General features: G+C 44.0%; 1 protein-coding gene across 7 annotated transcripts in view; it reads right to left on the reverse strand.

Annotated features, from left to right (window-relative positions):
- Positions 1 to 25,474, reverse strand: part of ARID1B (AT-rich interaction domain 1B) — a 442,915-nt gene extending 417,441 nt beyond the window's left edge. For 4 of the 7 annotated variants that reach the window (XM_031667343.1, XM_031667338.1, XM_031667342.1 and 1 more), the window contains exon 1: positions 23,855 to 25,473. In XM_031667343.1, the coding sequence (XP_031523203.1) occupies positions 23,855 to 25,405 (1,551 nt within the window). In that variant the 5' untranslated portion in view covers positions 25,406 to 25,473. Of the gene's footprint in view, positions 1 to 23,854 lie in introns of all 7 variants that reach the window. The other 3 variants (XM_031667341.1, XM_031667340.1, XM_031667337.1) reach the window with 1 other exon arrangement.
- Between the last annotated feature and the right edge of the window lie 300 nt (positions 25,475 to 25,774).

The following is a 25,774-nucleotide window of genomic DNA, read 5'->3' on the forward strand; positions in this document are numbered from 1 at the left end:
ACTCTGTACGGCACATCTATTTTGGCCATTCAATGGCCTATATTAGCAATTAAAGCCCCAGTGGGCTAGGACAGCTGTAGCCTTCTAATAGGTGGGGATCTTGAGAAATCCTAACCTAAGAACCTAAATAGAAGCTTCAAAAAGAAAAGTGAAGGAACAGTCAAAAATTTGAAGTGCTCCTTATTAAACCTCTGGCCATTCCTTAAATAAACATCTGATATTTTAAAAGTAAAAAGTATATGATTTAAATATTTTATCATTTTTCAAGTTAAGCATTATTATTCCAACTACGAAATCCTAAAAAGAAGGGTAAAATATTCCAAGTAAAATGAAACACAATGAATGAATATGAAAGAATATGAGCATAAATAACTAACATCCTTTACATATCATCAAGCTTTCAGAGACACTAAAAATGTATTTTTGCTTCATCTAATGATGATGTGAAGTAAAATGTTTGCAAACAGGAAGTTTATTTCTTCTAATCCATAGCCTACAGGACTTCCTAATTATTCCTCATAGCAACACTGTAATCTAACACTTTCAGAAGGGCTGTGATTTTTCTGACATAGATAGAGGTCTTCTAGTGCAGACAAGCTGTGAAAAATTGGGTAGGAGAGAAGGAGAAAGGTGCCGTTTACACATTTATCTGCTCGGCTCACACCTTCGATAGAACAGCACCAGCCAGTTAAACATTCGGTACTGCAATAATTTTGTCTCCATGCTTTTGACAATTTGTTTCACGCCTCATTGGCTATGAAGAGTTAAAACATTTTAGTCAATCTTGAGAAAGCAATTCGATTTTTTTTCCACACCAAAATGTACAATCCATTTCAACTACCAGGCCACAGGTTAAAGTTCAAACTGCAACACAGAGAGAAATCAAGGACTTCCCTTCAAACATCGTGGAAGAAAAAGAAACCACTAAACTATTTTCAGTGGATATAAAACAAAATGAAGTAAAACAGCCTTCCACATGTTTGGTTCCAAACAGCCTTTTCTCTACTATTAAAAAAAAGCAAAAACCAGACCCCTCCCTGCTCTTACCATCCTTAGACAACACGGCAGAGCCTGAATAGATGCTTCAAGCAGAGGTAGAAATCTTTCCTTATTTATAATGTTGTTTTATTATTTTTTGGTATTATTATTATTTGGTTTTTCATTATTTTTAAAGTTTAGATCACTGCAATACATTTGTACTATCAAAGATAGTTTCAAAAACAATGATTAGGCCAGGCGCGGTGGCTCACGTCTGTAATCCCAGCACTTTGGGAGGTCAAGGCGGGTGGATCACGAGGTCAGGAGTTCCAGACCAGCCTGGCGAAGATGGTGAAACCCCGTCCCTACTAAAAATACAAAAAAATTAGCCGGACACGGTGGCGGATGCCTATAATCCCAGCTACTCAGGAGGCTGAGGCAGAGAATTGCTTGAACCCGGGAGGCACTGGTTGCAGTGAGCTGAGATTGAGCCACTGCACTCCAGCCTGGGCGACTCAAAAAAAAAAAAAAAAAGATTATTCAAGATCCTACCCTACTGATAGCCATCCAAAATTCAAGTAGTTCACATTCTGCACTTGCTAAGAGTCAGGCACAGTACTAGTAGGTTTAAATTGTTAGAAATACTACAAGATGCAACTCAAGAGTCTCTAGAACACTGTCCCAGAGAGCTTTCTACAGTGATGAGAATGTTCTAGACCTATTGTGCAACTTACGACAGAGAGCTACTGACAACAGATTGCACTGCTGAGCACATACAATGTGGCTAATGCCACTGCAGACATTAATTTTATTTAATTAATTTTTTTTATTAAGAGACAGGGTCTTTCTCTATCTCCCAGGCCAGAGTGCAGTGGCTCACTGCAACCTTGAACTCCAAGCTCAGGTGATCCTCCACCTCAGCCTCCCAGGCAGCTGGGACTACAGGCACACACCACTATGCCTGGCTAATTTTTTAATTTTTTGTAGAGACGGGGTCTTGCCATGTTGCCCAAGCTGGTCTCAAACTCCTGGGCACAAGTGATGCTCCCGCCTCAGCCTCCCAAAACGCTGAGATTATAGGTATGAGCCACCATGCCCAGCCTAATTTTAATTTATTTTTATTTCCTTTTTTTTTTTTTTTTTTTGAGATGCAGTATTGCTCTGTCACCCAGGTTGAAGTGCAGTGGTGTAATCTCAGGTCACTGCAAACTTCACCTCCCGGGTTCAAGAGATTCTCCTGATTCAACCTCCTGAATAGCTGGGATTACAGGTGCCTGCCACCAAGCCCGGCTAATTTTTGCATTTTTAGTAGAGATGAGGTTTTACCATGTTGGCCAGGCTGGTCTTGAACTCCTGACCTTAGGTGATCCACCAGCTTTGGCCTCCCAAAGTGTGGGATTACAGGGGTGACCCACCACGCTCAGCCTAATTTTAATTAATTTTAATTTAAACAGCCATGTAAGGCTGATGGCTGCCATACTGGACAGAGCCATTTCAGCGTATACTTTTAACGCTGAAAAGGTTTTTTGTTGGAAAAAGGTTCTTCAGACCCAGGAAATGCATCCTGATTCTGAGTTTTCTCTTTAGGAAGGGGGAAATATAATGAAAACTAACCAAGTACAAAGATCCCCCTTTACATTCTCATCAAAAGAAGAAATATGCTTCAGTTCAAATCTGCTTTGTAACTGGTGGGACAGGAGGACATTTATAACAAAAGTGCTTGCCATGGCAGGGGTAGGGGTGGGGGTTCCCGGTGGGCACCTTAGAGCCATGTCACCTAGGACCCCGAAAACAAGAAAACAACTCTTGTTTCACCTGCTGGCTGGGAGTCTTATTACTGTGCAACTTCTTCAATGATTCAGTTTCACAGGTCTCCCTAACCAAATGGTATCTTCTTGGTGGGAAAGGAAGATCTTTCTTCATCAACTTTTCCACTATCTTCAGAGAATATCAAATGATTTGAGGCCGGGTGTGGTGGCTCATACCTGTAATCTTCACACTTTGGGAAGCTGAGACGGGCAATCACTTGAGGTCAGGAGTTCGACACCAGCCTTGCCAACATGTGAAACCCCATCTGTACTAAAAATACAAATATTACCCAGGCATGGTAGTGCACATCTGTAGTCCCTGCTACAAGGGAGGCTGAGACAGCAGAATCGCTTGAACCTGGGAGGCGGAGGTTGCAGTGAGGAGATCGTGCCACTGCACTCCAGCCTGTGTAACAGAGCAAGACTCCATGTCAAAAAAAAAAGAATATCAAATGATGTGAATGCAAGCAAGCAATAAAAAAATTCTATTATAACAACACCTTTCACAATGTAAATTCAGACCACTTGTCCAACTCCACTCATTCCAGTCCCTCCTGAGAGGCGATACAGCATATATGAAAAGGCAATGGAGTCGGAATGCCTGGGTGCAAACTGCACCTATGCCACTCGCTAGATGTGTGCCTAAAATGAGTACAGCAGTAGAACCTACCTCACAGAAAATGCATATAGAGTTCTTAGCACAACGCTTGGCACCTAGAAATTGTTTTGACAAATTATTTTATATTATTAATTATTCAATACTTAACATTTCACTACAACAGCAAAACAACTGATTTCCCTTTGAGGTTCCACATATCATGAATGAATCTGACCTACAGTCTGTAATACTTGAGACGGGACACGTAGACGAGTTGGAATTTTTTTTTTTGAGACAGAGTCTCGCTCTGTCGCCCAGGCTGGAGTGCAGTGGGGCGATCTCTACTCACTGCAAGCTTCGCCTCCCAGGTTCACGCCATTCTCCTGCCTCAGCCTCCCGTGTAGTTGGGATTACAGGCACCCGCCACCGCGCCCGGCTAATTTTTGTATTTTTAGTAGAGGCGGGGTTTCACCGTGTTAGCCAGGATGGTCTCCATCTCCTGACCTTGTGATCCGCCCGTCTCGGCCTCCCAAAGTGCTGGGATTACAGGTGTGAGCCACCGCGCCCGGCCGACGAGTTGAAATATAAAGAGTGGTTTTGTTATAAATATATGGTAGGAAATACATACCTGTGCAACATGAGTCATTTTAACATCAGAGAATAACCTATACACACAGAGAGAAAACTGTTTCAGATCTGCCAAGTATTTTAGTATCCAATCCTGAACGACAGCTCTCAAACATAAGCTTTCAGAGGGGGTAAAGAGAAAATGTACAATAACATTTACTTATGCTGACCATGCTTTAACCCAAGATTTTTGCCACACAAGTGGCAATAGCCAAACTAACTCCCCAAATGCAATAATCTCTATGAAGTTTCTCCAGACACTCAGAGATGTCTCCACCAAGCCAGCTGACTCACCACATCAAGGTGACAATCCAGTTTACCAAAGAGATCAAAGGTACCCAAAATATACTGGTAGTTCAATATATTACAAAACTAATCTTCTGGAAATATCTGTAAACAGTCTTCCCCTCAACCTATAAATCTAGCAAAATATTCTCCACCCTCAACAAGGCGCGAGGGCAGCACAGGCTTTGGAGTTCATCTGCCTTAGGGCTGACTCCTGGTACCATCATTTATGGCCTTGGCCAAAGCACATGCACCCCTCTTTGTACTTTACCTTAGAATCTATAAAATGCAGAAGGCAAAACCTGTCACCTAGGAGTGCTAAGGGAACTCTATCACCAGCATACTCTGAGCCCCACCGCATGCCAGACACGACCCCAGGCACTGGGTCACAAAGAGCCAGGCCTGCTCCCACCTTCCCGAGCAGCTCCAGACCCACCAGAGAGGAGGAAGGGTGGGCGGACATGCAGGGGCCCCGGCAGGGAGCGACCAGCACAGCGCCCGGCAGAGAAAGCAGAGTAGCAAGCGCAGGCGCTCCACCCTCTTCCAGCGAAAGAAGAACACACGAAACACCCCGCTCCTCTTCCAGCTGTCCAGAGCCTTTTTCTGGCTTCCTATCCATCTCTCGCTCCACCTACTGCAACCTGCCGCCTTCCCGACCACTCTTCTGAAGATCACCGGTGACGAAATGACCACAATGCCCGCCCCCAGGCTTACTGGGCATTCCTCAGTGCTCACCTCAGCTGTGCATGTTTTCCTGCCAGAAACGGCCTTCCCGTGCCACCCGTGGAACTCTCCCCAGCTTTTCTATCGCCCTTTCTGGCTCTCTGGGTGGCCCCTCTTCACCCCTAAAGGTTGGTGCTCCCTAGAATACCCCCGCACCTCTCTCCTCACCAGGCACGCACTCCGCGGGGCAGTGTCACTGGCCTCTCAGCTGGCACCTCAGGCTGCGGCCCTTGTCCCCTCCTCAACTGCACATCCCTCTTTTCCTTCTGCTCCAGCATCTCCATCAAGCTGTCTGGAACCCATCTCAACCCAACATGTCCAAAACCACAGCCTGGCACCAAGTACATGAGATGATTCAAAAGCAGGAACACCCTCAAAAAATCCAGCACTGTATGATTCCTTCCCATAGAGTCAGGTCAAGAACCTTGCGCTTGTACCCCCTCTTTTGTCCAGCCTGGAGGAAATAAAGGTGGCATCGGGGCTGCTACCGGTCATTTCAACCGCGGGTAATGGAAATGCTACATTTAACAACTGTCCTGCGGCACAAGAGGCTCAGGCTGGGCATCTGAAAGACTAGAGAAATAGCTGCGATGATTCCTCTCCAAACTGATTTCACTGCATATTCATCCCCAGCTCCTTCAAACCCAATATTTAAAAATGTTCCATTATTTTGAATTCCCTTGTACTGCTGTTCATCCCTACAATAAACGGCAGCACCCCCATGTGGATGGTTGGTCTGCTGTCGCTGGGATTAAACTTCACTGGAAGGTAAGCCTTATGAAAGTAGGGACTAGGTTTTGTCACTGCGGTATCCCCAGCCCCTAGAACACTGCCACAAGACAGGCACTGAATAGATACCAACATCTGAGTAAACAGCAGCAGCTATTTGATGAATGAGGGAAGTATATACACAAAGGGGGATGGTATCTGGCAACTGCTGGCGATCAACTCAGGCCTCCCAACCAGCCCAACCCTGGCTCCCCACTCTCCCTTCCCAGGGTCTTGGGGTAAGGAAGGCATCCCTCCAAATGCCTCTTCTACCAGGCTGGTGTCTGAGCCTCTCAAAGACCTCAAAGCGCATGAGGCCGGGCCTGCTCCTCACTGACCCTGCCGGCTCGGAGGCCCCAGGCTCTGGCTTCTGCTCCTACTTCCACCCCAGGGCTTAGCAGAGCCCACCATTTCACCACTTGTCTGCTTCCGCGAGCCCCGCACGCTAGCCTGCGCCCACAGCTGCATGACGAACTTCTCCACTTTGTCCTTGTAATATGGCAAAAAGGGTAACTATCCTCTATGCCTGGAAAAGGAGGAAATGGCTTGATTCTTCTCCAATAGGGAGAAGCTCAGGAGCATTCCGACAGTTATTTTCTTAGGGCTTTCTCAGCTGCTTCAGAATGTTCTCATTGCTGAAATCTTACCACTAGATGAATGATACATTACTACTGAAATTCCCCGAAAGAAATAACACAAGTAGACAGGTGTTAGCTTTCTAGGCAAAAGATATCTTCCATCACAATGATCGACATTTAAATGTGGCTGCTAAGACACTGAAGATGCCCAGTCCCTTAATTAAAAAAATAAATAAATAAAGGTCCAGTCTTAAGAGACACACAGCAAAAGTCTAAAAAGCAGGTTACAGATTTTGTTGTTTTTTCTTCCTGTGGGCTCTTAAAATAAACTGCCCGCTCATTTGCTTGAGATGGGTGGGGCACAGTCAGCTTTAACCTGAAAAACTGGAAATCCATGATTACTCTGATAGTGATATGTTACCATAAACAAGAATGCAAGATAAAATATTATAAAATAAGAAGCAAGAGACAGCAAAGACTTCATTGAATTCTAAGCTAAAAACAGAATTACAGGGGTATGCCATTTGGAAATAGTCTCGGCCTCAAATTAGAGAGAAAGCAGATGAGCGCACACGCTGAAAACCCAGAAAACAGGCATGAGCAAAGCAGTGCCGAGCTTTCCCACCGCAAACAGGCATGAGCAGAGCAGTGCCGAGCTTTCCCACCGCGCAGGAACTGCGGCAGGACTGCTTACGTGAAATTTAACTTAACACCCCTTGTCTAAGACAAGGTTATGAGCTAAACTGAATTTTTTTAAAAGCCGTGAGATGTAGTTTTATTGGCAATTAGAAGAGAGGAATAGTTGGGGACATAAAGAGAAACTTTTCCCAGTACTGTACTTTACCCATAAGGCATAATAATGAAGAGAAGGAAGGGCGCAGAGGGGTCTCGGGAGCCCTCCCACACCTGAGGAGGCCTGGGCAGCTTGGGGAGGGCGGGAAAGAAGTCGTCCGCTGAGTGCTTTCCACAACCTCCTGACACCACTGAATCTAGCTCCAAAATGACCGTGTGGCAACAAAGACAGAAATAATCAAGACATACATGAAATAACCTCACTGAAGAACTGGAGGAGTTTTCTGCCTTACATCTGTTCTTTTAACTATGCATTACCGTCTTGATGATTTTTAGATATGCTAATTTTGGTGTTTGGTTGACAACTTTTAACACCACAGTAGTTCAATCTGGGTACATAATGAATATTATATTTTGTTGGTTGCTTACTCTAAAATTATCTCTCATCCGGCTGCCTGGATTTCCCCTTCTCTCCCACCTTCCGGTCTCCCTTCCCTTATTCTCTCTTCCCACCTCCTTGGACTCATGGATTTCTGGACTCGTAAACCCCAGCGAATCTGAGACACCGTCCAGTCTGTGTACCAATTCTCTTTCATCCAACACAAATGACCTAGCACCCACTGTATGCTGTCTTACTCCTTTCCAGGCCCTGCAGCAGCCTCTGCCTTCTGAACCAGCCAAGCCAGGGGGAAGAGAATCCAGCCTTTCCTCTAAACGCCTGCTGACTAGGTCACGGCTGCTGACTACTTCACGGCCGCCCCAGGTAACGATGCAATGACCCAGACGTGGTAGGGAGCAATGACCCAGATGATGGTAGGGAGTTTCCCTAAAGAGCAAATGTAAATTAATGTCTGGTGATGTGATCAGAAAAACCCAATGCCACCCTCCAGCCCTTGTAGCCCAAATTCTTGCCTCTTCTATGTCTGATAATGACTACAGAGCCAAAATACACTAAAAGCTCCTGAACTGTAAGAATGTGGGCCAGGTGCAGTAATGCTCACGCCTGTAATCCCAGCACTTTGGGAGGCCAAGGCAAGTGGATCACTTGAGCTCAGGAATTCAAGACCAGCCTGGGCAACATGGCAAAACCCCCATCTCTACAAAAAAATAACATAAATTACCCAGGTGTGATGGTGAGTGCCTTAACTCCAGCTATTCGGGAGGCTGAGGTGGGAATCACTTGAGCCCAGGAGACAGAGGTTGCAATCAGTGAACCAAGATGGCACCACTGCACTCCAGCCTGGGTGACGATGTGAAACTGTCTCCAAAAAAAAAAAAAAAAAAAGAATGTGCCAGGCTCCATGGTTCATATGAACGACTACACCCAGACTGCCAGGCCTCCCAGGTCAAGGCAGGAGGATCGCTTGAGCCCAGAAGTTAGAGACCAGCCTGGGCAACATAGCAAGACTCCATCTCTACAAAGAATTTAAAAATTAGCTGGGCATTGTAGCATGCGCCTGTGGTCCCAGCTACTCGGGAGGCTGCAGTGGGAGGACTGCTTAGGCCCAGGAGTTCAAGACTGCAGTGAGCTGTGATCATGCCACAGCACTCTAGGCTGAGCAACAGAGCAAGACTCTGTCTCAAAAAAAAAAAAAAAGAATGCAATTGTACATGTCTTCACAATAACAAAAAAAGAAGTCTTTTTTTTTTTTTTTTTTTAATGTTACCACTAGCTCTTCAGTGACCTCTGTGAGAGGCAGAAAGGTGGCCTTCCAGGCCATTCCACAGCCTGGGTGATTCTGAAGCACAACTGGGTTTGAAAACCACTAGGTTAGTGGAAAGAATGTAGGCTTTAGCACCAGACAAATCAGGGTATTGAACAAATTTCTAAATTGTACCAGTTTACCTGTCTATAAAATAGAGATAATGATGATGTCTTTGCAAGACTGTTGAAAGGACTGCAGATAATAAGCGCAATGTGCCTGGCACACATAGTAGGAGTCCATTAATGATAGTCATTATTACTATTACTACTGCTTTTTGTTATAGCACTATTATTTATGGCTCTTCTAAGTCTTTCTCTAAACCTACATTTCTTTATTTGAGAGGCAAGAATGAGAAGCAGCATATCTGTAAGAGTTTTGCCAATCACTCCTGACTAGAACGACAGGCTGATTTCATGTTTCCCCAAGTATCAGTCCTATGCAGACCACCCTTTTGAAAAAATCTTGCAAGGCCTGGCCCAGTGGTTCAACACCTATAATCCTAGCTCTTTGGGAAGCTGAGGCAGGAGAATTGCTTGAGGCCAGGAGTCCAAGACCAGCCTGGGCAACAGAGTGAGACTCCATCTCTACAAAAAATTTAAAAAGTAAGCAGGCATGGTGGCATGAGCCTATAGTCCCAGATACTCACAAGGCTGAGCTGGGAGGATTGCTTAAGTCCAGGAAGTTGAGCCATGACTGCACCACTGCCCACTAGCCTGGGCAACAGAATAAGACCCTGTCTCAAAGAAAAAAAAAATCCCACAATGCTCAGCTGCTGACTCACGGCCACCCTGGCATTTCTACTGCCTCCTCTGCACCTAGCTGGCTGCTCTCCTTCACTGTGTGCACCAGGAGGACCACTCTGCACTTGGCCACCCTGACCTTAATGACACGCCTGACTTGCTACTTCTCCAATCGCAGAATTCCCTTTTGCCTTCTCAGGTGCCAGCCATGCCTCATGCCCTCACCCCAGTATTAATCTGATATTAGGGCTGTGCTGGCTGCTGCATCTTCCCAGGTAGGCATGAAGATGCTGTCATCACTGGATTAGCGGTCCTTATGCCTGCCATGGGAACCGCAGTCCATGAAAGCCCACCCATTCTACAAGATTGTGATAAGATACTTTCCCCAGTTTTTTTTTCATTGTCCTCATATGAAAAAGAAACAAGTCATCCTAGGGTCAAAGGATAATTCTGCTTCCCCTATAGTCTATCATATCCATTAAGCAGATTCCCTACACAGACATCCTAAGGACTAAACCTATTTTACACCCATGGAAAGAGCCAGGTATCTATGACAGCTCCCACAGTGCCTGTAACGGATGCTCTGACCCACGGTATTTCATAAACCCTAATGTACACAGGAAAATCTCAGCTTTGAAAGCTATACAAAAGCACTCATAAATTTCAGACTGCCCTAAGCACCCCTCCTTTTGCTAAGACACTAGCTGGAGTACCACTTCAGACCTATTATTCTTATAACGACAACTTTCCTTGTGCATCTCGTCCTCTCAGCCTACTCAAGCACCATGAGTATTTATACTGAATTTTACACTAACTGCAAGTATGTTTATTAACAAAGCAAAGATAAATGTTCTTTAAAACTAGTTTTGTCTAATAAAGATCCAAAAATGTGCTATTAATTACTTTTATTCATCATTACACTATGATGTGTCTCACTGTGTTGCCCAGGCTGGTCTTGGACTCCTGGCCTCAAGCAATTCTCCTGCCTCAGCTTCCCAAAGAGCTAGGATATAGGAGTTGAACCAGTGGGCCTGGCCTTGCAAGATTTTTTCAAAAGGGTGGCCTGCATAGGACTGGTACTTGGGGAAACATGAAATCAGCCTGTCATTCTAGTCAGGAGTGATTGGCAAAACTCTTACAGATATGCTGCTTCTCATTCTTGCCTCTCAAATAAAGAAATGTAGGTTTAGAGAAAGACTTAGAAGAGCCAGAAATAACAGTGCTATAATAAAAATACTCAGCTATTACAAAGCTAAGAACTCTCGTATGTGTAAAGCTTAGAGCTTCAATTCATAGATACTTAGAGTATCAATTCATTTCAAAATTCCACATACAGGTCATACATTCATCTCTCCATTTTTAAAGGATTTCTGCCTTTGAAAGACTCATCTAAATTGTCCACCATGTCAAAAGCATTTAATTCCTAGCATTAGAAAATAAACAAACATTCAAAGATTTCAAAAATATAGTTTGGAAAGGAAGGGAAAGAGGAGAATCAAAATGAATTAGCAATGGCCATAATAATGTCCTTTTTTAAAAGGACACGGTTCCAGAATTCGTACATTTATCTCTCTATCTCCATCTATCAGTTGCTCTTCGGATCCCGCACATCAGCACATTATGCACGGACGGTGGGTATTTTCACCCTGGACCAGGTAGAAAGCTTGCCTGCCTGTACACGCTGACTGCCTCCCTGTGTTATCTGTCCGCGTTCCGTTTGAATCCAATTTCCTTGCATTACCTCTGCCCAGGTCAGGGATGAATGGCCGTCAAATTCCCAGTGGAATAAAAGAAAAACCCTTTTCTTCCTGAGGCAGCAAGTTTCAATTCACAGAGCACATGGCTAATCTACATATGTGAAGGTCACGGCACTTCAGTCAAAGAGGTTAAGAATGGAACAGCTCACGTAAGGGGTTGTCTTAAACATCTTGGCATGATGCCCAACAAGTAAGACTGTTGAAAAGCAATAGATAGCTTCTGGCAGCAGCAAGGGGAAAAATATTTTGATCATGTGACGCCATACACATTACCTCGTTTATTTCATGTGTGAAAGTTTGAGAGTCCCTGAAAAATACCACATATGCAAATCAAATCCAGATTTCAGCTTTACCAGTTTAGCCATGCTAGTACACCTTCCTCTTCATAAAATACATTTATATGGAATTTCTGGATGCACCAAGAATAAAACTTCAACATATTGACAGCCAGTTGGCTCAAATATCTTAACAGCTGATTACAACTTCTTTGCATTAGTTTTCCCATGAAGCATGAAACTACTTAGACCGGGAAAGGGTATTTAGACTAAAAAAGCATATTCTTTTAAGTTATCCAAATATAACTGTCTTAAATAAAACTCATCTTTTCCATCTCTATTCTTCTCTCCTTTCTCACTAATAATATAGCAATATGGAAAATTACAGAAACTTAGTGCACAATGAAAGATAAAACACAAAACTGCTTTCTTTTCAATTTCCCTCTTCAGTAATTAATTGTAGAGTAAAACATTGGTGCTTCTAAGTGCTTGCAGCTCTGACCAATATCAGAGTGGAGGAGGAAGGACAGAGTCGTGCTATATACAACAGACATGGGTGAAAGAGGAAAAGTCAGGATGGCAGAGGGCATGTCTCTGCCTCCTGTAAGCATGGCGCCTTCCTGAAATGCGTTCTGCATCAGCCAATTCAGGTTAAAGGGAATTGGCACTAAGATGGGGCGGGGAGGAAGGGATGATTTCCACACCCAGCAAAGTCATAACAAGTATGACTGTAATTTTTTTTTTTTTTTTTTTTTTTTTTTTTTTTTTTGAGACGGAGTCTCGCGCTGTCGCCCAGGCTGGAGTGCAGTGGCGCGATCTCGGCTCACTGCAAGCTCCGCCTCCCGGGTTCACGCCATTCTCCTGCCTCAGCCTCCTGAGTAGCTGGGACTACAGGCGCCCACCACCGCGCCCGGCTAATTTTTTGTATTTTTAGTAGAGACGGGGTTTCACTGTGGTCTCGATCTCCTGACCTTGTGATCCGCCCGCCTCGGCCTCCCAAAGTGCTGGGATTACAGGCGTGAGCCACCGCGCCCGGCCATGACTGTAATTTTTAAAACTTTCCAACAGTCAACAACAATAAATACTTGTTTAATACACAAAGAAAATAAAGCAGAAGCAAAAGATCCATTTTACCAATTTAGAAACTGTCTGCCAGCCACCCATTTCCTTCAACTCAAAATTCAGATTCCTTATGAGGCCAGAGTTATTAAGTCTATATTTCTAATTAAATGGAATACTAAGTAAAATTTAAACACCCCACAAACTATCTTAATTAATTTAATCACCACTACTTACTCAGTAATCTAAGGATATCACTCTATGCTCAACAATTAATACAATGTTTAACAATTTACAAATATTTTCTGGATATCTACTTCTGTGATAGTGCCCCTACACCAACATCACTAAATGTTTATTGATGGTAGGAAAATTAAATTCTTCAATTATAAATCTTTTGAATTTATTTCCTCATCAGTTAAAAATATGACTGTTTTAAAAAAAAAAACAGGAAAAGTACAGCAAACATTTTAGAATTGCTCAATAACTTACTTTTCCTAAACACTGGACAAGGTAAAAACATATCAGGAAATTTGAAAACTGCCATGGTATGGATTAGAACTAAGCTTCAAATATAAACCTATTAGCTCTGAAAGACTGATAGGCTGCTAAGTAACTGGTTAAATTAACTAATAGAGAATCACCTCTAACTCATTTTAATTCCCTATTCGTGAGAAAATACAATCCTTGTTACTCTATTAAAATGTCCTTTTCATTGCCAAGCAGCATACAAGTTTCTTACAAAGTTTAGTCCTCATGAAAATTCCATGAGTTAAGCATTCTTTCCCATTCTTTGACAAATGAGGAAACCACACAGCACAGAGAAGCGAAGTGTCTTGCCTGAGGTCACACAGCTAGTAAATGTCTAATCTTCCAGTGCTCTCTAACCTGCTAGCTTTTGGCTCTAGCCCTTGCCCCAAGCCCCACATCTCTTTACCTGTTTCTCATCAACCAAGTCTTAGCTCATCAGACCTCCTTTGCTGTAGGAGCCTTCCTGCCTCAACTCCATCCCAGCCTAATCTATATAAAGTGACCCTCTAACATCAAAACTTGTTTCACAAAATCCTTTACACCGTACTGTGTAGCATGTTTACTTGTCCTTAATTACTGCACTGTCCATTTGTTGAAGTCAACACAGGATCCCATCACCTAGCATGGTGCCCGGTGCACAGTGGGCTCTTCACAAACATGTGCCTTCTGCCCACATTATCGCCGTGATGACACAAATCTATAGTTCCAAAGCCCTGACGTAGATGGTTCAATACAGTGAAGTAAATGAACTGAGTATTAAATCCTTCATGTTACTGATGTGAACGCTTTTCTTTAGCAGAAAAATCACCATATGAATGACACCCAAAACAAAATCCAAATTAGGATCACTTTCTCATCAATGTCACAGCACCAAAGAACAATCTCCAAGTACAGTGACCTTCCCCATAGAATAGCAAATACTGACCAAATGGATTTCCCTGCAGCTGATATTGGAAATGAATAATACATTCATTAGGAAAGTTTCAGTTTGGATACATCATCAACTACTCCATAAATACTTCTTAGATGGTGCACTTTGAAGTACAGATATAGTCTTTCTGCATAAGAACTACAGAAGAAAACTGTAGCCATTCACTTTAATTTCCACTTTGTAAAACACCAGGAGTCTATGATAATTCACCAGGGAAAATTAAGGATCATATGTCATCTTTACTCTGTGTATCTGAAGCACCAAGTGGTGCTCAGTAAGTATTTGTTCATAATAGAATTACATTTTGTCCCTGATAGTTTTATAAATCTCAGCATTTAAAAAAAAATGTTCTTTATATATTTGAGGGAGGACCCTGGTATTCTTAGATTTGACATTCCTGTTTTGACTATTTAAGAGCAGCCCTAACCCTCCATGTGTAGTAAATTATAATTTTGCTAAGGATCAAGTCTAAATCATATATTCAGTGAAGTTGAAGCAAACACAGAAGCAAGTTACTCAGCTAATGAGAGACCAAAGTCTAGCACCCAAAAGCTCCAAGAAGCCTACTTTTAAATTTTCGCAACTTCGTTCCTTTGCAAAAAGTAATTCTCCTAAGAAGCCAGTCATTTTTTGCAGATCATCAAAGTGGGAAGGTTTAGGAAGTATAACAGAGGAATGATTGTTGGCCAGAGAAGAGACTACTAATTAATATGAGGGATGGGATATTGAATGGGGCAGCAGCTTGGGTCCAATGGCATCAGTCGTAGGCTCAGTGGGTAAACCAAAACCAATTTATATAACTGCTGAACAAGAGTCCCAATCAGTACAAAACCACATTCTGTAAGGGAAACTAGAGTGGAATGCAAAAATCTATGTATTTGCACAGGTCTCAGTTTATATTCACAGAATATGTCTGGGATCTAGTGTAGTTTAATAAGCTGTTCAGTGGTGCATAGCTGATTAGGCACTATTTGTTTAAAAATTCAAAGCAGCACAAAATTTTGGAGCTGGGAGGGGCTGAGCATCACCTAATTGATGCCAGCAAGGGCTTGTCCTGTGTCAGCCACACCCCGAAGTGCAGCAGGACCAGGCAGAGAATGAGAAAACAAGCCCCACATGGGAAGACAGGTAGGCAGAGAAGAGAGGGGCCACATACAGATGCCACAGACACACATCCATGACCTCAGTGAAGGTTTTCAACAACCCTGCCCTGCAGCCAACATTCCAGGTAAGGAAACTGACCCCCTGCTGGAGCGCAGACAAAATGGGTGCTGAGGTCTCCGAATGCGCTGAGGTCTCCGAATGCGCTAAGGTCTGACCAACTCCAAGCCCATGATCTTACCATTACATCAGGATGCCGCATCATAGAGGCTTATTCGCTCACAAATCCTCAGAATCACCAAAATAAACTAATACACAGCAAACATGCCAGTCCCCTCGGAATTATGTCTGCTTCTTCAGAAAGATACTTGCTCAGCAGTAGCAATGTTCCACATTCCTATTTCCAAGGTCATTTATAATTCATTGGGTAAAGTGAATTTATTATAAAATATACCAGTGGTAACGCAAAATTTAAAGGGCATTAAAATGGGTGTGTAGCTTGATACATGGTCACTGAATCTTAAAAGGTGGTTCTCAAGATTTCACAAATTAGATGGCAGCTTCTAAATGAATTTTAGAATTAACAATCATTTCAATATAAGGCTATGAAATATGGTGAGTGGTTTAACTTCTAAGATGCTCATCACAAAAAGAAACAGTAGATACTAAGAATTCTGGAACTGCCTCCACTAATCATCAATGCCTCGCTTTCTGAAAGGTTTATTTCAGGACCCAGAAGCAGTAGCTGAATTTACTCCTCAGCCAGCATACATTATCTAAACAGTTACCAAAAATACCCTAGCAATCCAAGTATCTTCCTAAATCTGAACAGACTGTTTTAACTTTTTTTCCAAGAATCTATGTAATGTAGAAAACTGAGAAAAAGAAAAAGGACCATTCTATATAAATTTGAAAGTGATTATATTTTCCTTCTTTTAGTTATTATTCTCGGTAGTGGATCTGTATTTTGCTCTGGCACAAAGCCAGTAATTGATTGGTAGAAATGGAAAAGAGTCACTAGATCACATCAACTGTATCACAACAACCTACAATTGTTGTTGGCCAGATTTTGTTCTGCCAAAATGTACTCCCCCACCCGAAAAAAAAAAAAAAGGGCAGGCCAATAGACTGCTGACCCACATGGTTGCTATCTGCACTCTGTTTAAATGAGCCAGTTCTAAGTCAATGATGTCAACACCACCACAATCCAGGTATGGAGGGAGCAAGCGTTAGCAGTGTCTCTGCATGATCCACATACCAACAGCAGCGATCTCCAGACCCCAGCTATTGTCTGTCTCTGGCACAGGGCTGATTAAGAAAGTGGGAGCTCAATAAATATTTGCCCATTGACTGTCTGGATTTAGATATTTATCTAACATATACCTCACTGCATACACAAATGCTAAATGTTTACACCTTAAAGAAATAATTATTGCTTCCCAGTACAAGCTCTTAAGTAACAGTTCATTTCCTCTCTGTGGAAGCTGGTGTTAAAAGTACATACTGATCTTATGAAGACGTGGTTACCTATCAGCAGGAGCAGCAGTTCCAGTACAATTCCAACACTTTACACCAACTAAAGACGCCTGTTCGTGAGACCAGGCAGGATCTAGAAGTCTCCCTTCACAGCTGCCTTTCAAATGTAATTCTAAAAGGTCAATCATCTTAATTTAGTAATTTTCCACATACAAAGAGTTTCTGAAGTTCTGCAGAGGACTAAAAAGTAAAAACATGAGGGGGAGGCACAAATTTGGCGGCAGAGAACACTATGGAAAAGGACATGGCACCACCTAGACTCTGGGTTTGCTCTGGGTTGGCGGGTGTGAGATGCCCAAAAACTTCAAACACAGAAAGAAAAGAAAAAAAAAGTTATCACTATAAATGATTTTCACTAATAGTGGGAAAATAAAATTAATAATTTTTAAGAGACTACAAATGCAAAAGGTGGGGGAAGAAAGGCAAGGGAAAAGTGAGAACGGTAACAGTTCATTTCCACACTGTATTATCTAACCAAGGCCCAGGATTCTCTCAACAAAATACTCTCAATCTTTAAACTTTAGAAAGTTTCCAAAAAGCTGCTTTTCAAACTTTTAATAACGTAACTGGCAATGAAACTACTAACCTTCGTAATACGTATCTCCAAAGAGACTAACTCTATGAGGATTACCTCAAAGTTAGAATTGAAAGAAAGTAATGTACTAATAAACAAAAACAAACAAAAAAATACCATCAGCATCCTGATGGAATGTCTGTGGAAGAATTTACTCACAAACTATGAAGTGATCAGATTAATGGTTACAAAAACAAGATTATTTTACTTACAATACACATTAGTAGCTAACAATTTTAAAGAAAAGAGAAAAATATTTTTATTTCAGTTTGAGAAAAAGGAAAAGTTCTAGGGATAGATAATGACGGTGACAGCCACACAACAATGACAATGTACTTAATGCCACTGGAATGTATGCCTAAAAATGGTTCAAATAGTAAATTGTATGTTACATATGTATAGCTTACCTCTATTTTTTAAAAAATACATATGTTTAATTTTTTAGCATCCCATTACAAAAAAGAAAAAATGTGGCATTATGGTCTAGGATTTCTTCTGGATTTCATCAAATATGGCTTCCCTTCCAGAGTCACCTGATAAGGAATGGCTTCTCGTCTAGTTCTCCAGCTCATCATCCATCAAGGCCCAGGAAGACACTGAGAAGTGCTCCTTACAGAAGATGGTCAACAGAGGGTGAATCTCCTCCAGATTCTGCTGCCATCTACCTGATTTTAATAATAGAAATAAGAGTAGCTATTCGTAAGCCAGATATGCTTAAGACTTCAGGGCTTTAGTCTGGTGCCTGGTAATAAATCTCATCCAAGAAACAAGTTAATTTCATCATTAGTTCATCTGTCAAACTCAGCAGCCTTCTAATATTCTTGGCACTGATCCATACAGATGTGGGTTTGGAAACTGCCTACTGGATCCTATTCAAATAACTAACTCTTGCCTGGCACGATGGTTCACATCTGTAATCCCAGCACTTTGGGAGGCCAAGGTGGGTGGATCACTTGAGCTCAAGAGTTTGAGACCAGCCTGGCCAATATGGCGAAATCTCACCTCTACGAAAAATACAAAAATTAGCCAGGTGTGATGGCATGCACCTGTAGTCCCAGCTGCTTGTGGGGTGAGGCAGGAGAATCACTTGAATCTGGAAGGTCAAGGCTGCAGTGAGCCAAGATCGCACCACTGCACTCCAGTGTGGGTAACAAAGTGAGACCCTGTCTCAAAAAGAAAAACAAATAACTAAATGCAAGGAAATAATTTTATTAGAATTACTCCAGGTCGAAGACTTTGAAAATAGAACATATTTAGTGAAAACTTACTGTGGAAACACATATTCTACTCTGATATAATTCACTCAGTCAATTAAAGTGAATTGCTAATTAAAACTATATAGTATATGTATGTCAATCATTCCATTCATTCAGACATCAGTATAAGGAAAAATAAATGAATACTTAGGACACTCAGGTAACGACTGATACCTAAGTCATTTTATCTTCACCAAATTTCCTGAAGAAAAGTTGCTAAAGTACACCAAGTTTTTAGATCAGAATTTATTCATTCAATTACCCAATTAAACCAAAAGGGCCATTGAGTCTTATTCAAATAGCCTCCAAGCTAGAGGAAAGATATTTATAACAGTTCTACATCTATGATACATAAATAGATTTTTGGTAGAGGAACAGTTTTGCCTGATGTCTCTCCCGGACACCACAGGGAACAGGGTTTGGGATTCCTCAGCCTTAAGCAAGCACACACAGCAAGTGTGCGGCACTACTTTACATATCCACAGAGAACCTGCAAAAAACCTCCCTCCCGTTCAGGAAAGGGCACCTCCGAAAAGGCATGCAACCAAAACCACCCAATCCCAAAAAGGCCTAAGCGGTGGATATGGCCCCTTGAGTAACAACAGCAGTGTAAAATGTCACAAAAATTGTATAACATCCAACTTGAAAACCTAAATATTGCAAAAAAATCAAATAATGGAATTGAGTTTGATTTATATGCATGTTCAGCCTCCATAAATCTGTTATTTTATGCAACACACCACAGTTCTGTCAAACATAAATACCAATTTCAAATTTACAAATCTACACATACACCCCAAAATGGAAGTGACACGAGTGAAATATTAGTCCGTTTTCCACCCACATGGATCAAAGCACAGAGCCTCATGAGTTGAGCAGTGTCAGTCTAGCGTAGAGCTGCGAGAAAAGCCTCCAGATTGAGGACACCGGCAAAAAGCTAATACAGAGACCTATGCCAGCACATCCTAAATTTACATCCCCAGTCAGTCTCCAAACTGAGTAGAAAATTTCATGGAACCCTAACAAATGTTCATCAAACCACGCATCTCCTAGGAAAGGGTAGGGTTAAATAAATGGAATGATCATCTTTTCGGTTTGCCTGTGATACTGGAATTTATCCTAGGAAAACAAGTGTTCCTATTACATCAGAAGTCATCTTTTTAGATAGATACACCCTGCCCAGAATCATAAAGAAATAAAGTCTATTAATAAGAAATAGAACTGAAAACTCAACCGTATTCTATTATACCTATTCTCTTTAAAAGGTATCTGTGTCTAATAAAATGATCAAATGAGCTTATATTAAGTCGTCTTCTACATTGTCTTATATTTTTAAAGTCAGTTCTCAAACCAGAATTAATATTTTTTTAATATCAGAATAAAGACGTTATTTTCTTCAATTTCAGTAAAAGAAAATGACATTCAGAGGTTAAATATATTAGTAAAAGTGTCCAAGTGTGATCTGCATTATTTCCACATCCATAACACACTTCTGATACACTATGACATTGAGAAAAATGGAGCAAGTATAAAAAGCCTTGCCAAAAATTCATGACTAAATATAGACAAGCAGAGCCAAAGCAAAGAGGGGTTAAGGTTCCTTATTATAGACTCAAGGTAAGGATATGCTAGTCCCTAGCATATACTTATTGTTTTAGTATTAATATAAACATAAACCTAAGTGATTGCTGTCTTAAAGAGTGGCTACCACTAAAAAAAAAAAAAAAAAAAAAAAAAACCAAAATATTGTCAAAAGTGTGTACCACAAAAATCAGGACTCCCAATGAAAATGATTTTAAGTCATGCATAATTTCATCCCAGATGATTTAGAAAACAAAACTGCAAACATTTGTTATATTTTCTTTTTCTGTTTTTTAAATGATAGGCCTTTTCCATGAGCCACAGTTACTAAGTCCATCTTTTCTAACTATACACAGCCATCCATACTTTGGCAAATATACAAATTTAGGCCACAAAAATTTATTTACAAGATTTAAAATATCAGACACCCTAAGATTTAACTGGGAGTGATTTTATCAAATAATGTACCTCACACACATTTTAAGGTAATGAGGAACTAGTTTGTAGCTTCCTGCTTCCCATGCTAGCTAGTCACTTTTCTTCCAATGGTAAATAAGGCTCTTTTCTTAATACATTGTACTACGTTTTATAAAACTAAAAGTTAAAACAGCATTTACGGAATTCAGTAGAAATGTGGACATCATAAAACCTATGTGTATGAGTAGACCTCAATATTCCTTTTCAGACTGCTCCATCTGAATACTCATCTCACAAAAATCTAGTAACAAACTGAATTGTCAAATGGCTTATTTCACTTTTTAAAAAGACCCTTCTCCTACTATATATACACGTTTTGTCCCAATTACGAAAACATTTGCCACCCAATAGAAACTATTTCCTGAAATCAAAAATGAAACTAAAAACGTATTAAAAGTCAAAATATTTCATCATTTAACAATGTGATTTAATACTATTTTATGACCTACAGTCAGGCAGTAATTTAATATTTTAGACAAATGACTGTTTCTTAGTATAATTACAACAACAAACACTAAATAATACCAGCCTTCCAAAAAGAAAAGAAAAAAGGGATTGTAAAAAAGAAGCATTCCACATGTTACACGGTAAGGTACTTAAAAGAAATTCCTGAATCTAGGTCGCATGTCCATCATATTTCCCCCTACCTCAAAAAAAAAAAAAAAAAAAAAAAAACAAGCTATTCCCAAGGGTCACAGAACATAATGCATTCATTCTCATTCCAAGAAAACAAAATACTGAAAATGATTGGTACCATTAAGAAAAAAATACTCTAAAGCAACATGGTCCTACATCTGCCTCTAACTTCATTCGTCTCTCGTTTATGAAGATGTGAATTTTAAATTGCTCCTTTAAAAGCAGGCTAACAAAGCAAACCTTTTTAAAATTATGTGGATTTATTTCCATGATTCTTCTCTATAATGTTTTTCCTTGTGTGAATCAAAAACAAGCTGAAATCACAAGTTTTCTATCAAGAATAGAAAAATATATTATCCTTAAAAGCCAAACTCTAGTAACTAAAGATCTGAAAGCAGTGGACAGCAGTGTTCAGCCTAGGATTCACAAGATTATTTGTTAAATTCAGCCCTTCCTTCACTCTGACAAGTCTCTAAGGTATGATTATTGTTAAAATACCTCTTCCTCAAATAAATGAGTTACATAAAAATATACATACAACGACTGTTGCTCCCCTCTAACAGATTAGAATTTTTTAAACGTTCATAGTATTAACATGAAAGAAAAATTATTTGGAAAAAACACACCCAGCACAACTTGTTTAGAATATAGTTTCCCTAATTCATTGTGTAAGCAGTTTGAACAAGGCTCAAATTACCTAATCTAACAAAACAATCAAGAAAAAAAAAAATTCTTGGGGCATTTCTGTATTCTCCAAATCAAAAGCAAATTGTTAGTATTTCACAGGAATAACTGATTTTTCCCTTTTTCATTATTGTTATCTGCAAAAATATTTATGTGATTTTCTTATTTCGTTTTTTAAATATGTCAATTCTAACCAAAACTCCTCATCCATAAATATCTTTAAAAATTCAGAACTGATAAATCACAAAAAAATGAAACTGAAATCTTATCAGGTGAATTACACTTCACCAAAATGTATTGTTGCCTATCAAAATATTGAAATTTTCAAAATTTTAATGTTATATTAAGCCCCGTGTGCTGACAGAATTCAAATTTTTCCATAGTCGAATTCGTAAAGGGGAGACTTTTATAAAGGCTTTACAAATCCAAAAATTGGTAAAATTCGTGGTTTACTTATTTTTCAATGGCCTTATCCTCAGCCTCCAATTAAAGTCCATGAATATGTAATGTGCATATTGTAAGACTGTCTTCAAAGATCAGAATTTTGTAAATGCCCAATACTGGAAACCAGCGAACCGTTTTTCCGTATTTGATCCTCTTATTAATAACTATGATTCATAATAGTTTCGGCTTTAAATACTGAACCTTACATCTGCTTGTAATAGAGCTCAGTTATTATTTGTGGCAAGAATTTTTGTGACTGTACTGCTCAGCACTTCTATTTACATCAGCAGTGCTAAATGCCCAATGGTGAGAGGGGAGCCAATCAGATGGCAGATTAGATGTCAACTCAGAGGCAGCTGTCTGGAGACTATTACAGCCAGTTTACCTCCACAATTCAAATTCCAAACCTTGCAAAGGAGATCAAGTCAGTCTTTAGGCTCAGCCTACTAGCAAGAAACAGCAAGAGTGCAGGACACTTCCTAACAGCGCTGTAGGACTCGGGTGACAGCAAAATAAAGAAAATCCAAATAAATACGATCCCAAAAGATCAATTTTCACTAGTCTGCTATCTTACTGGATTTGCTGAATAAAATGCATGCCTAATCCATGATCAAAATAAGTTCAATTGATCCGGAACGTGCTCCTTTCACATAGTCTCCCTGTTGAAGGTGACTCCCTGCAAGCAGCCCGTAAGCCCAATAATGGATTTTCCTAGCTATTCCAAGGAACGAATCGATGTATTTTAGAATATTGCACCTCCACGTCGTTGTGGATTTTGGTATTATTCCTGCCAGCAAACGTTCGAGCTCGAAGCCCGCACCGAGTGTCTCTGAATGGCTTTCCCTAAGTAGGAAAAACCCACTCACTTGTCACAAAGCTAACCTATTTTCCCTGCCTGGACCTCGGAAGCCAAGAGGGAACGTGCGGTGGCTAAAGGTGGGAAAAAGTTCCTCATTCTTTCCCCCGTTAAAGCACATTGTGGGCGCTCCCAGAGCCGATCGGGTGGCTCTTCGCCCCGGCCGTCCTGGCCACGAGAACCTATTTGTTACAAAAGCACCCGAACGGTCCCCGCCGCCCCAAACGGCGTCCGCGCGGGTGGCGCCTCGGGATCTCGCCTCGCGTTCCCAGGCCTGGGGGAGGAGGGGCGCGGGTGCGGGCCGGCGGGGTCGAAGCCACCCGGCCCAGCCCGGCCCGGCCCGGCGAAGCCCTCCCAGGCCTGGAGAGCGCGCCGGCCCCCGGGGCGCCCCGACCGCGGCGGGAGGCGGCCGCCCGTCAAGATGGCTTTGGGCGCCGCGCCCCCGCCGCCCCCGCGGGAAGACGGGGAAAAGTACGCGGCAAAGAAAGAAACTCAGGCTCGCGGCGCCGCGAGGCCGCCGGGCGGAAGCAGGCCCGGCCGGCGCGGGGGTTACCTGGGATCTGCCCATGGTCGGTCCGGGGGTGCCGGGGCTCATCGCCGGGTGACTCCTTTGTTGCGCGGCCGCCCAGGCCGGGCTGGCAGCGGCGTACTGGGCGCCCATGTCCTTGCCCAAGCCCATGCCCGCGGCCGCCTGCTGGCCGCCCGCCGCCGCCCCCGCCGCCGCCGCCGCCTGGGACTGGGGCTGCGACGGCGGCGGCGGCGGCGCGCTGGGGCTGCTGTACTCGGGGTAGCTGCCGCCGTAGCTCCGCATCATGGGGCTGGGCGAGGTGAGCAGCTGATTGAGGGTCGGGGTGGCCCCCGACGGGTGCTGGTTCTGACCGGCGAAGCGCTGGAAGCCCCCCGCCGCCGAGCCGGCGGCCGCCTTGCTGAGGCTCGCGGCCCCGCCGCCCCCGGGGCCCATCATCATGCCGCCGCCCTGCTGCCGGGGGGAGCTCAGCACCCCGTACCCCGCGGACGAGCCCCCATAGCCGCCGCCGCCGCCTCCTGCTGCTGCTGCCGCCGCCGCGGCCGCCGCCGCCACAGCTCCCGCTCCTGCTCCTCCTGCTCCTGCTCCTGCTCCTCCTCCTCCTCCTCCTCCTCCGCTGCCTCCTCCTCCTCCTCCTCCTCCTCCACCGCCGCCGCCGCCCGCGCCGGGCCGGCTGTAGCCCGGATAATGGTTGCACTGGCTGTTGGGGTACCCTTCATGGGAGTTCTGCAGGGGGTCCATGCTGCCGGGGGCCCCGGCGGCGGCGGCGGAGGCGGAGTGCATCATCCCCATCCCGGGGCTTTGTTGTCCGCCATGTTGATCAAAGCAAGGCCCAGCGCGGCCGCCGGGGCCGCCGCTCGCAGGGGCAGCGCTGCCATAGTAATTATTAAACTCCGGGACGGCCGCCGGGCCGCCGCCGCCCCCGGGCACGGCGACCGGCGGCTGCTGCGCGCCCAGGGCGCCCAGGCCCGGGTGCTCGTAGCGGCCGCCCGCCGGCTCCCCCATCTTGGGCGGCGCGTCGTCCTCGTCGCCCGGCTTGCTCAGCAGCGGCGGGCCCGGGGGGTCGGCCTGGCCGCCCGCGGCACTGTCCTTGGCGCCTCCATGTTGCGGCTGCTCCATGTCGGGGCCGGGCTGAGGCGCGCTGCCGCCTGCGCCGCCCAGGCTGTTGTTGTTGGAAATGGGATGTTGCTGCTGCTGCTGCTGCTGTTGTTGCTGCTGCTGCTGCTGCTGCTGCTGCTGGAACTGGTTTAGCTGCTGCTGTAGTGCGTGGTGGTGGTGGAGGTGGTGGGCATGGTGGTGGTGGTGGTGGGCATGGTGGTGGTGGTGGTGCTGCTGGTGGGGCGGCGCGGCGGGGGCTTCGCCAACGGTTTTCAGTTTGTGGTTGGGGAGCAGCCCCGTCTCCATGGCCGAGCCCGGGCCCGACGAGGAGGAAGAGGACGCCGCCGCTGCCGCCGCGGAGGAGGAGGAGGAGGACAGCGCGGCGGCGCTTCCACCCTCCTTGAGAGCCGCCTCGGAGCCGCCGCTCTTGGCGCTGTGGGTGCCGGCGGCGGCGGCCGCGGCGCCCGCGTTATGGGCCATGTTGAGTTCGTGACGGGGGAGCAGGGGGTGGTGGTGCACACTGTTCAGGCCGCCGCCGCCGTCGCCGCCGCCCCCAGCTGGTCCTGGTGCGTCGCCGCCTGCCGCGCCGCGCGCCCCTGCCCAGGTATTAACCTGGCCCGCCGGTCGTCTGGGGTTATGCCCGTTGCCCGCCGCCACCGTCATGCCCGCGCGCCCTCCGCTGCCGCGCCGCCGCCGCCGTTGCGTCTGCGCGGGCTACGATCGCCGCGGCGTGAGGCCGGTGGGCGGGGGAGTAATAACCCCTGCCTTGTGCCGCCCCAGGCATCCACGCGTCTTCGCCGGGCGCGATCTCTTCCTCTCCGCTGGCCCCGCCTGGAGCGCCGGGCTGGC

This window comes from Papio anubis, chromosome 6, assembly GCF_008728515.1.
Source record: "Papio anubis isolate 15944 chromosome 6, Panubis1.0, whole genome shotgun sequence".
Lineage (NCBI taxonomy): Eukaryota > Metazoa > Chordata > Mammalia > Primates > Cercopithecidae > Papio > Papio anubis.